Source organism: Canis aureus, chromosome 1 (genome assembly GCF_053574225.1).
Source record: "Canis aureus isolate CA01 chromosome 1, VMU_Caureus_v.1.0, whole genome shotgun sequence".
In the NCBI taxonomy this organism is placed as follows: domain Eukaryota; kingdom Metazoa; phylum Chordata; class Mammalia; order Carnivora; family Canidae; genus Canis; species Canis aureus.
Genome location: NC_135611.1, coordinates 45,059,192 through 45,071,713, shown reverse-complemented (window position 1 = coordinate 45,071,713; position 12,522 = coordinate 45,059,192). Strand labels below are relative to the sequence as shown.

At 43.3% G+C, this 12,522-nt stretch overlaps 2 protein-coding genes across 11 annotated transcripts in view; one reads left to right on the top strand and one right to left on the bottom strand.

Annotated features, from left to right (window-relative positions):
* SCAF8 (SR-related CTD associated factor 8) overlaps window positions 1-5,412 on the bottom strand; it is a 147,062-nt gene extending 141,650 nt beyond the window's left edge. For 4 of the 7 annotated variants that reach the window (XR_013379852.1, XR_013379841.1, XR_013379849.1 and 1 more), the window contains exon 1: window positions 5,260-5,377. Coding sequence is in view for 3 of the 7 variants with exons in the window: in XM_077897955.1 (XP_077754081.1) it covers window positions 5,260-5,289 (30 nt within the window). In the remaining 4 variants the exon portion in view is untranslated. Of the gene's footprint in view, window positions 1-5,259 lie in introns of all 7 variants that reach the window. The other 3 variants (XM_077897940.1, XM_077897933.1, XM_077897955.1) reach the window with 2 other exon arrangements.
* On the top strand, window positions 5,181-12,281 carry LOC144314154 (uncharacterized). Of its 4 annotated transcripts, none has more exons than XR_013379940.1 (3): window positions 5,181-5,347; window positions 5,674-6,810; window positions 11,898-12,281. XR_013379940.1 is itself a non-coding variant. In XM_077897962.1 (2 exons), the coding sequence occupies exons 1-2, from the start codon at window positions 5,288-5,290 to the stop codon at window positions 6,067-6,069; spliced, it is 456 nt and encodes a 151-aa protein (XP_077754088.1). In that variant the 5' UTR covers window positions 5,181-5,287; the 3' UTR covers window positions 6,070-12,281. The 4 variants fall into 4 exon arrangements, 1 of the variants encoding a protein (XP_077754088.1); XR_013379938.1 differs by having other exon boundaries at window positions 5,674-6,931; XR_013379937.1 differs by having other exon boundaries at window positions 5,674-7,496.
* Window positions 12,282-12,522: the final 241 nt, after the last annotated feature.

Below are 12,522 nucleotides of genomic sequence, written 5' to 3'. Positions count from 1 at the left end.
AGGAAACCAGATGTCTAGAAATGTTAACTACCCTCATCCAAGTCATTTAATCCCAAGTGTATCATCCATTCATTCATTCTCAAGAAATCTCTGACACATAGTATGTATTAAGGTACCCTGCTGTGTACTGAGGATATGAAGCAATCAAAATATATGATCACTATCCTCATGAAATTTAAAGTCTGGTGGAAAAGACTATTACTATATTACTTACAGTAATCCTAAGAAGGGAAAGTACTTTTTTTTTTTTTTAAAGAATGGTATAATGGGAACTAAATCAGTGATTCTCAACCAAGGTCTATTTTGTTCCCCAAGGGACATCTGATAATGTCTGGAGACATTTCTGGTTGTCACAATAGTGGCACCTTGTGGGTAGAGGCCAGGATTACTGTTAAAGATCATATAATGCACAGGAAAGCTCCTCATAGCAATTATCCAGCCCAAAATATCAACAGTACTGAGGCTGAGAAACTCTCATCTAAACCACTGGCACAGTGAAGGCTTAGTGAAGGGTTCCTTCTTTTATTTATTTATTTTATGGAAAAGACAAATGAAATTTATTTACTTATTTTTTATTGGAGTTCAATTTGCCAACATTTAGCATATCACCCAGTGCTCATCCCGTCAAGTGCCCCACTCTGTGCCCGTCACCCAGTCACACCATCCCCCCACCCACCCACCTCCCTTTCCCCTACCCCTTGTTCGTTTCCGGGTTAGGAGTCTCTCATGTTCTGTGACCCTCACTGATATTTTCACTCATTTTGGATTCCTTCTTTTATAACATTAAGTATGCTGTATCTCTAAGGGCTTCACAGGTTGAAACAAAAAAGCTTGATTGATACAATTAACCAAAACACCCACTGGAAAGTTAAAACAGTGAAGACTAAGGAAAGAAAAGGAGACAGACTCCCTGATAGGTGAATATTAAATTTTAAAATGCAGTATTTTAATAGCTCCCTCACATAAAATCGCTTTCTTGAACCACAGACGAAAGGAAAACATACAAATAAAAAATGAATTTCACATGCTTTTATTATTCCCTCTACCTTGTCCCACTATTCACCATCCCATGCCTACTACTAGATACTGCTGGGAAGATTATAAAAAGTCCTGTAGTTAGACAAATGAACATTCTGGAAACAAAAGAAATGGAGTAAAACAGAGATGGGATTTCACAAGGCATGGAAGAGGAAAAGGTCCTGGATGTTAACGGGACTCTGGAAAGTATGCATCCTGGAACAGTTTAGAGTAAGCTATGTGACTGAAAAAGTCCTAAAGACCAAAAACACTGAGAATTTAGGCATCCCAAAGATGATAATCATCTCACAATTTATGAATCAAAGTAAATCCAAAATTTAAATTGTGATAATTTTCCTGACACATCTCACACCTACGTATCTGGCCCTTCAGCTAACCACTCAAGACTTTTCTGAGCAGCAAGAGAAATGGATCATGATGGAAAAAACTACAGTAATACAACAAGCTATACAAAGAACTTGGGAAAAAACCTGATTGCTGACTGATACTTGATTATGCTAAAAATGTTACCTTGTTGAAGTATAGTAACAGTTGAAGTACAGTAACGGTACTGATGTTATTTTTTTAAGTCCTTAAAAATTAAAAGAATCTAATATACAAGTAAAATTCATCTCCTCCAGTTACTTTGCCAAAACATAACCAATGCGTAACAGATTCTTCTATTATGCATGTATTAAGAGTTCCTAGATTACAAAAGTGCCTTCTCCAATTAAGATAAAATTTTCTAAGAGTCATGCATTGCTAATTCTTCTCTCTCTCTTCAAAAACAAAAATAACCTTACCCTAATGACCACTATACAGTGGCATTCTTAAGGACAGAGTACAGATATGCAGCTCACATACAACTGATACACTGGGGGAAAAAAAAAAAACTGATATACTGGAGTAATCAATTGTTGTCCTAAAAACAGAATTTAAGCAGACCAATGAGACCCTTTTCACTGACCTGGGACCTCTAAACTATCATAACAAGGATATGCCACCATCTCAGAGCAGCTACAACTATGATACTTGTAACGATAATAATTCTTTTAGCGTTAACTGCTCAGGTCAAGCTTAGACTCTTAGGGAGTCTTATTTTCCAATCTGGACAAACTTTTCTTCATCATTTCAGAACTGACATTACTGCTCATTGGATTAACCCATCACAATGATGATGCTTAACTGTAAATTACGGCTTTCTCACAAAACTAGCACAGAGGGCACATATACATCAATTCTCAGGCCTCAATTTCATTGAACTCACAATAATTAAGAGGAATTTACCATATAAAAGATCTTCTGACAGTGTCTTTGTACATAGGGAAGGAGAGGCCACAGACCCCTTTGAAAGATTATGATAGACGGGAGTGGGGCACCTGCACATGTTGACCATGACTCGCAAATATCAAACATAATAAGGTCATGGATTTTCAACTGAAACTCATCTGTGCTTTGCAAATTAAAAATCTATATTCTTAATTTGGGGTGCTTGGCTCTTAGGTGTTAAAGCATGCGACTCAATCTCAGGGGTTTGAGTTCGAGTCTCACACTGGGTGTAGAGATTACTGAAAAATAAAATCTTAAAAAACAAAAACAAAAATCCCGTATTACTAGCTTTAAAATCTTTGGCACGTTCCTATTTTCGAGCCAATGTTAGAAGGGGGGATGGTCTTAAGAAACCTGAGAATTAGCAAGCCATAAAACCTAAGCATTTCCTATTTTAAATGGGCCTTTAAAAGCCACATTCACTATATATAAACATCCTAAACTCTCCTTTTCTCCTAATACTGTAACTCAAAATTCCTTTATTTTTTGCACTTTGAAATACACAATTTAATGGAAAATATTCATTACTGAATTATTCCCTATTATATGCTTACTTGCAACATTTTAACATCAGCAAGCATTACATTCACGGAAACTATATTCAAAATCAGAAAAAATTATGTATTTTGTGTTTAAAACAAAAAGTATATTCTTCTGAATCTTCTCTGAATGTATTTCCTTTCTGTATTCTGTCTGTGACTGTACTGCTACTATTTTTAAGCTACTCCACATTCAAACATGAAGTTTGAGCACGTTAGTAAATAAAGAAATTAAAAGATTTCCTTTCTTTGAAATCCATAGGAAGAAAGGGAAGAGGGCTACATACGCTAAAATGGGACTACTGCCAATCTCAAAGTCCTGTAAAGGTTAGATGAGAAAAGAGGTGAAATATCTAGCTAACCATGTAAATGTTAGGCCCCCTATCCTTAATGGCAATGCTAAAACAAAAACCAATGTACCATTTCTACTCCACTGTACTCTATTGTGACAACCATGGTGTATCAACCCCTTTCTTCTATCTACCATGGGAGATCCTATTCAGAATTTGAGGGGAACAGAGGTGCTGAGAGTGAGGGAGGATACACATTAGGGAACCCCTAGACAAAAAGGAGAGACACCCCTCAAAAAGGTGTGGGGTAGCAGCATCTTGCTGGCTCAGTGGGAAGAGCACACAACTCTTGATCTCCAGGTCATGAGTTCCAGGCCCACAGTAGGTGCAAAGATTACTAAAAAAATAAACTTTAAAAAAGGAGAGGAAAGGCAAATCAAATAACTGCAGTGGAAATTAGAGAAAGGATTTTCTTATGCAGAATTTTTTAAAGTAAACATTCTACAGTGCTGTACCACTATATGTAGCAAATAAAAAGGGTACATAGAGCTGTTTTCATTCTTGAACAGGAAACTAGTGCAGGAAATAATTTCTCCTGAAACTATTAACAATTAAATTGGAACACATATTGTATTGTTAAATATGTTTTTTCAGAATTTAAGCGCTATAAAGTTCTGCTGGGAGAACCAAATTTCATAATTATCAGCTATAAATTCATAAATAAAATAAAAAAAGACTCCTACGTCTATTGCACTATTCATCAAGAAGTGGTTAAAAAAAAAAAAAAAAAAGAAAATCCAATACCAAAGAAAAAAAATCATTTACAAAAAGAGGGTCTGCTTTCATATAACTGTGTCACTACAATGTACTCTAATATGGAGAGTCCAACTCACATGAATGTTATCTAACTGAATGTTAGCCTCTTTGCTAAGCTTCCCAAGCAGCAATCCTTAAAGAAGAGGAAGAAAAAAATAAAAGAAACAAAGCTGTGAAATAGCTTTTAAAAGTATTGTTCTATTTGGATTATCAGAGCCATAGATCTGGTATGTTAAGTGGTGATTATTTAAAATTTTGTCAATCACGCTATCGAATAGAGTATTAGCCCTTTCACATCAAAAGTCCATAAAATGTATGCGACTTTAGTTAACATCAGATTAGAATTTTTTTCCCCCGGGCATACTGATGTTTATTATGTTTAATGTTTGCACTACTAAGGCCTACTTAAATCGGAGCTCAAAAAAGAAATTCACGTAGTTTACCGAAACCTGTCTCCTTTCAGATTAGTAAATTCAATTCAATAGTGAAATTCAATTTAATTTCACTACTGGGGTAGTGAAAACTGGACACCTGCTTCTTTTCTAGGGTTAAGATCTTAGATATGAATGAGCCCATGGGAAATGCTTCCCCAGCATCTTCCCCTCTCCAAGCATAGATCTCTGTCTACCATTTGTGTCTTTAGGGACGTCCTGATGATGAGGGAAGGGGGGAAGGAAAAGTATAATAAATCGCAAAAAAAAAAAAAAAAAAAAAAAAATCTTGCCTCCCGATGCACCATTCTCTTAGCATAAATCCCTAGCTGGGCACGTTACCTAGCCAACAGTGTCTCAAATATAAACAGTACGTACAACGTGACCGGGGGTCACCCCCCGCCCCCCTCGGCCGCTGCCCCACCGGGGGCCACGGGGCGGCCTGCGCCGCGAGGCCCGGCGCGCACTTAAAATCCCGCAGGCCCAGGAAAGAGGTGGGCGGGCCAGGCCTCGGCGGAACTGACCCGGAGAGACCTGCCGGGAGCCTCCGGGGGGAGGGCCCAAGCGGGCCTTCCCTCCCAAGCCCCAGCCAGTGCCCGGGGCGCTGGAGGCACCGGAACCTCCCCCCGCCCCGGGGCGGCCCTCCCCCTGCCCTGCCCTCGGACTCGGGGGAGGGGCGCGGGGCGCGGGACGCGGCGACACCCCTCCCCTCCCCCCCCCACCGCACGGCTAGGCCGCCGCTCGCCCCACCCCGAGCAGCCCCGCGGGCCCGCACCCACCCGGTCGCGCGGGCCCCGTCCCGGGGGCGGGGGCGGGGGCGCAGACTGCAATACCAACCTCGCTGTTGAAGGTTTTCACAGCCTCCATGTTGTCGGCGCGGAGGCCCCGAGCCCGGCGGCGGAAGAGGCGGCGGCCACTGCACTGGGTGGGGAGAGCGAGGCGGGGGCGGCGGCGCGGCCGCGAGGAGGGGCGCCGGCGGGAGCCCCGGCCGCTGCGACCCCGGGGCGGGCGCGGAAGGGCAGGCCCGGGCGGGGAAGGGCTCCCTCAGGGGCGGCGAGGCCCCGGCATGGCCGCTGGGGCGGGCGGAGCGCCGGTCTGGGGAACACAGGCGCTGCCGGGGCGGGTCGACAGCGGGCGGGGGAGGGGCCGGGCCGCGGCGCCTTCTCTTCTCCGCCCCGCTCGGTCTCGGCCCGCCGCCCTCTAGCCCCGTCTCCTGCACTCTCCACCCCCTCTCTCTTCTTCCCTCGTCAGACTCCTGTTTCACCTCCCCGCCGCTCGGGCCGCAGGAACCAGCAGCGCGCGGCGAAGACGGAGGAGGAAGCGCTGGCAGCGGCGGCTGCGGCATCCAATATGGCGGCCGCGAGTCGGGCCGCGCAGCTCGGAGATCCGCGGCGCCGGCCAGCGCGCCCCCTGGTGACTGGACCGCGCGGGCCCGAGCGGCCGCGCGGAAACCATCGAGCCGGCGCGGGCCAGAGCGTCGCCGCCCGGAGGTCCCGCTCCGCTCGCTCGGCCCGGGGGCAGCCCGCGCCTTGCAGGCACGGGAGCGAGCGCCGGGGCCGCGGCCGCGTGGGGCGCCCGGGCCCGCCCCCGCCCCCGGAGGCCCCCGCGGAGCGTTACCCCGAGACGGGCCCGAGTGTGTCCCCGTAACGTGACAAGCTGGAGGAGCCATGTCCACGCTCCCGCGGTTTCCAGGCGCACCGGCCCCTTTACGTGAGCAGCTGGGGCCCGCTGCCTTCCAGAACTTTTACTGCGCGGTGGCCTCAAGGTCCGCAGCGACCGAAAGAAAAGTTCCTGCTCACTCGATGTGGCCACGACGCGTCCGTGCCTTTCCCTAGCGTCGCGAGGAAATGTGGGGGACAAAAGCCTGGGATCCGGGGGGGGGTGCGGGGGGCGAGGGAAGCGCGCCCGGGAGCTCGCAGCTCCGAGCAGGCGACGCGCGCGGCACGACCTCCGGGGGGCCCGGGGCGCAGACAATGAGCGCGGCGGTCTGTGCGGCGGGAAGCGGGACCCCACGCGCGGGACTCGGGTCCGTGGGAGGGGGACTCGCTCCGGGGGGAGACGGATTGTTGCGAAGGAGTTTGGCCCTGGGTTGTTGGGAGTTAGAGACGCTGACTACGGTATTCTCAGGCGAAATAAGAGATTCTGCTAGCAGGATGCCTTCTCTCACTTTGTGCAATGGAAAACGACCAATACCGAATCAAAAGCATGCGTTGCAATTAAGAGTTAGGGTGTGCCACTTGAACCCCAAACGCCGCTGGCCTCTTGCTTGAGGGTCTTTCCCCTCCCCCCCCCCCCCCCCCCAGCGGTCACCTCCCAAGTACTTCGCTCAACGGGAAGCGACGAACGAAAGTAACAGAATTTCGTGCTGGGGGATTTGTTGGACCCAAGGTACATTGGTTAATGGTGAGCCCGGAGCCTATGAAACTGAGAAGTCAAGGCCCTTCTGGACTTCTTAGGGTCCAGGTCTACTTCATTAATGACTTTAGCATAGGGGCCGACTGCTTAAAAGGTAAAAAGGATAACTCCTTCGTCACTAAGAGTTTATTTTTCTACCTTCAGATTCTTAAATGTGGTCACAAAGTTCTCCATCACCATCGGCCTTCAGTCCTCGCAGGTGTACCCATTATGATCTCTTGCCAACAATTGCTGTGGTCTCCTGCAGCCTTCTGCTTGTCTTCCTATAATTCATTCTCCAGACTAGCCAGAGGGACTTTTTTTTTTTTTTTTTCTGGTTAAGACACAAGCCAGATGAGATCTGACTTAAATCCCTTTAGGATTTTCCCATTACGCTTCAGATACTGTCATAGCCTCTTACCAGGGCCTGAAGTCCCTGCCCACCTCAACTCCCGCTCCTCTGCCTTACTCTCTTCCTTCAGGCCACACTGGCCTCCTTTCTCTTCCTTGGCAACACAAATCATGTTCCCACCTAGATCACTTGTAGGTGCCCCTGCCGCTGGGATACTGATGCTGGTATTCTTTTCATAGCTGACTCTTCATCCGTCCTCCTGCAAGAGGTGCCTTCCAATCAGTCCATCTAAAGCAGCATGTCACGACTTGCACAAGTACCCCACTTGGTACTCTTCATACCAGATTCTAAAGCTCAACATTTACTGCTTTGGCCTGTCAGGGATTATTTATTCAGTCATTGATTAATGAATGTTGACCAATTACTTAGGCCTGAGAGAGTAAAATGCAATACAAGCTAGAGAATCAAATCAGTTGATATGTAGCAGGACTTGATTTTATAAAGCTTCCACACCTGGAGAGAGAACAGACAGCATACTTGGATCAAAGGAAGGAAAAGAGTAAAAAAAAAAAAAAAAAAAAAAAAAAAAAAAGGAGAGCACAGCCTAAGTACTCAAGATGAGAAGGAAGCAAAGCAAGAAGAAAAGTGGAGAAAGACCAGAGGGGCTATAGGGAGTTTCAAAGCCCCTAAGTACAAAGTTTATGCACAACTGCACATACCAAATGTGAAAATGTCAATACCCGGGGCAGCCTGGGTGGCTCAGCGGTTTGGCGCCGCCTTCAGCCCAGGGCCTGATCCTGGAGACCCAGGATAGAGTCCCACATCAGGCTCTCTGCATGGAGCCTGCTTCTTCCTCTGCCTGTGTCTGCGCCTCTCTCTCTCTCTCTCTCTCTCTCTGTTTCTCATGAATAAATAAATAAAATCTTTAAAAAAAAAAGAGAGAAAATGTCAATACCTATATCCATAGGATGTGGATATGTATCCATAGGATGTGTATTAGGATTCCAATTCCCAACATAGCAAACCAATTCAGGCTAATTTAAGCATACAAGAATTCAGTATTAGGATGTGGGTAGGTTTTGTCCTGATTCCAGAGTCAGGAATGCCGATGGGCCTAAGGAACCAGAATATAGAAAGCCTAAAGCAACCTAATCTCTGCTTACCTGTTTTAGTTTTCTTTCTGTTGCTTGATCCAACTGTGTTTTGCTAGTGAGATAGGATTGGTGGTCCTTGTTTCATAATTCTAGATACCTAGAAGACTTGACTAAAAACTTCACCTCCTGCTTCCAAATTCCTGAAGGAAGGAAAAGAAATTTGACTCTGCTTGGAATAGGTACCATCACCAAAAAACATAAGACCACTAATTTGCATTTTGAAGAAGAATAATATGGGAAATAGCATGCAGAAGTATTCCTGCCCCTGGAGGAGATATGCCCAATTATAAGTTATGAAACTCATATTTTAGAGTTTATGACATTCTCTTCTGAATGTGGTTATCATTAGCCTGTCCCCTAGGACTAAATCATTTCTGGAAATAACTCATAAGCTCTAATTCACCCATAGCCAAAAGGTTAGCGTCAAAAACAGAGTCTGGAGCAGAACTTTCTGGGATCATGGAAATGTTCTATATCTGTGCCACCCAAGTCAGTAGCACTAGCTCTGGGTCACGATTATGTTCTCAAAATATGGGTACTGCAACTGAGAGAAAGAATTTTGATTTCTATTTAACTCAGTTGACTCAAGTTTGAATATACACTAGTATACACCTAATAGGAAAGCAGAGGTCTAGCTTAAGAAGACTTACTCCCATAGATGGGGCACTTCCTAGATATGGGAAAATAGTTGTAAGGTGACACTAAGCAAAAATCAACTTGATTATTAGCTATCAAAAGTAATGATATATTTATATTTGTGAATTTTTTTAAACTGGGACAAAAACCTGGAGCATTGTCTAACCCAAAACTAATTTCCCTTCAATGGGAAAAAAATGAGAACTTGAGAATCTTTAGGAAACATTCTGGGATGGCTTAGGAAATTAAGGTATAGAAACAAATGGAATATTATACATCCAATAAAAATGATTAGATTGTGGGAAATGGAATAGTGGTTCCTTAAAAATTAAATGTTGAATTACCATATGGTCCAGCAATTCTACTTCTGGGTATATGTCCAAAAGAACTAAGGAAGGGACTTGAACAGATATTTGTAGACCCAGTGCTGTTCATAGCCGCACTATTTACAATAACTGAAAGGTGGTAATAGCCCAAGTATCCACTGATTAATGAATGGATAAACAAAATGTGGTATATTCACATATAATAGAATACTACTCAATTTTAAGGTGTGACGACAGGACTCCTGGGTGGCTCAGCAGTTGAGTGTCTGACTTCAGTCCAGGGCATGATCCTGGAGTCCCAGGATTGAGTCCCACATCAGGCTCCCTGCATGGAGCCTGCTTCTCTCTCTCTGCCTATGTCTCTGCCTCTCTCTCTCTCTCTCTGTCTCTCATGAATAAATAAGTAAAATTTTTTTTAAGTGTGAGGAAATTCTGACACATACCACAACTTGCAAGGACCTTGAAGACATTATACTAAGTGAAATAAACCAGACACAGAGATACGAATATATGATTCCACTTACATAAGATACCTAGAATAGTCATAGATGGCTGTTGCCAGGGGAGGGCAGGAAAGGGGAGTTAGTATTTAATTGAGTATAGAGTTCATTTGGGCAGGATGAAAATGTCCTATGGTGATGATAGTTCCACAACAATGTGAATGTTCTTAATGCTACAGAAACATAAATGTAAAAATAGTCGAAATGGTAAATTTTATGTTAGGTATATTGAACCACAATAATTTTTTAAATGATTGACATAAGCTTAGAAATATGGGAAATGCACTTGATAGACTATTAAGCACAGAAGAGTAAGATCAACCTAACGTATTTTAGATCTTTTTTAATTTATTTTTATTTTTTTAACGTATTTTAGATCTTAAGGTATATGTGCAAAAAGTGAAAAATTATATTTGAAAAGTATATTATTAGTGTGCTGGGATTCTGAGGGTTTTTTAAAAAGATTTTTATTTTTAAGTAATCTCTACACCTAATGTGGGGCTTGAACTCAACAACCTGGAGATGAAGAGTCACGTGCTCTACTGACTGAAACAGTGAGATTGTTTTTAATAACAGTTTTGCCCCTTTTCAATAATTCAGTATTTTTATATCTCTTTTTTTTTTAAAGGTTTATTTATTCATGAGAGAGAGAGAGAGAGAGAGAGGCAAAGACACAAGCAGAGAGAGAAGCAGGCTCCATGCCGGGAGCCTGATGCGGGACTCGATCCCAGGACTCCAGGATCACGCCCTGGGCCAAAGGCAGGCGCCAAACCGCTGAGCCACCCAGGGATCCCTATATCTCTTTTTCTTAAAGATTTATTTATTTCAAGTCCCTCCTTTCATAGTATTATTTATTATGAACGTGAACATCCGGGAGGGGAGGGGAAGTGGGAGAGAGAATCTTATGCAGACTCCACACAGAACTCAGAGCCCCACACAGGGCAGAACCCATAACCCCAAGATCATGGCCTGAACTGAAATCGAGAATCAGTTGCCTAACCAACTGCGCCACCCAGGCACCCTGACTCGTGTTTTTAAATGGGCACACTATAATTCACCAAACTTGATACTGAAACCAAGTGTTATTTCCCAAGAGAATCATAAGATGCTGAGGGTACAGAGTAAATGTTTTACTTTTACTAGCTTAAATTAAGTAGGAATTTTGAGTTTGGTAGTTGTGTTCTATTTTCTGTTAAAGAGATAGTTCTTTAAATGGCTAAAGGTAAAACAGAAGACATCATCATTAGTAGTAGTACTACTAGTCAAAGATCAAGAAAAACTTCCAAATTTCTAGGCTCCATAATGGGAATATTGTTTTGAGCTCAACATTTGCTCCTCCACCCCCCACCATGAATAAACCAGCAGATTCATGCCTTCCCCTACTATGAATTTTTCCTTCCTTCTAACACACATACTCCTGATCCGAATTATTTGACCAATATACAGATACAACCTTCACTTGTTCCCCTAGACTTTCCAAATGAATACTACTGCAAGTTGCCTATCTGAAAGGGCTATTTTGCTTTCCTTAAAGTATTATGCCATTGCTATGCAATGACAGTTTCTGCTGACTACACAAATTTTTGTTCATTTCAGATCATTGAGGAAGTGACCAAATTATTTTGCTGTTATAGAGTGAGAGAAGGCTCAGATTGTGATAAGACAGGTTATATTGCCCAAAAGACATTTCCTTATATCTCTAGACTTGGTCTAACTTTCTGCTACAAACACCTGTAATAAGAGGGCACAATGATGGGTGGCATCAAGGTGGCCATCTAATTGAGGCCTCACAGGGTTATAATAAATTGTGATCATTGTGTTCTTCATACGTTGGCAGATTTGCAAGCTAATATGTCCAGAGTAGATCAGTGCCTTGTAGACAAATTAAAAATAACCAAATGGGCATCTGGCTGTCTCAGTCAGAAGAGTATGCAACTCTTGATCGCAAGGTTGTGAGTTGAAGCCCAACATTGAGCTATTTTAAAAAAGAAAAAAGAAAAAAAGAAAGAGAAATAAAGAAAGACAACCGAACACATTAGAGTCTGATATACACCCTCAGAATGCAAGTCTGTTAATTTACTATATCACATTTTAAAAAAAATTTCTTTTTAAGGTTTTATTTATCCACTCATGAAGGACACACAGAGAGAGAGGCAGAGACACAGGCAGAGGAGAAGCAGGATCCGTGCAAGGAGCCCGACATGGGACTCGATTCCGGGTCTCCAGGATCACACCCTGGGCTGAAGGAGGCGCTAAACAGCTGAGCCACCCGGGCTGCCCTACTGTATCACTTTTAAGTGACTGAAATTGTCTACTATTCAAAACAAAGTTTTTCATATTGAGATACCTGGGAAACTAATAATCTGAAGGTTGCTTTGAATTATTAAATGGTAAAAAAGAACTTCAGTAAGTAAAACTTTTATATCCTTTCTCACAATATATACCCAAGCTTTAGTGTCCCTTTTTCCTAGACTATTGAATAAACACTGCAAACATCTCTCTAGTATCTCTTTTGTTTTTGGGCTGACATCTTTTAGCTGAATTTAATGCCCATAGTAAGACTTGCTGAATCATGGTCTTCTGAAGACCTAACTAACTTTATCCAGTATATCTTAATCTGTATGGATTTTAATCTGAATGTGAAAGTTCTTGAGGTAGATTTTTTTTTAACCAGTTTTGAGTGATGCTTGGGATGAATTGTGTCTCCCAAAATTTATATGTTGAAGTCTAAATGCTCA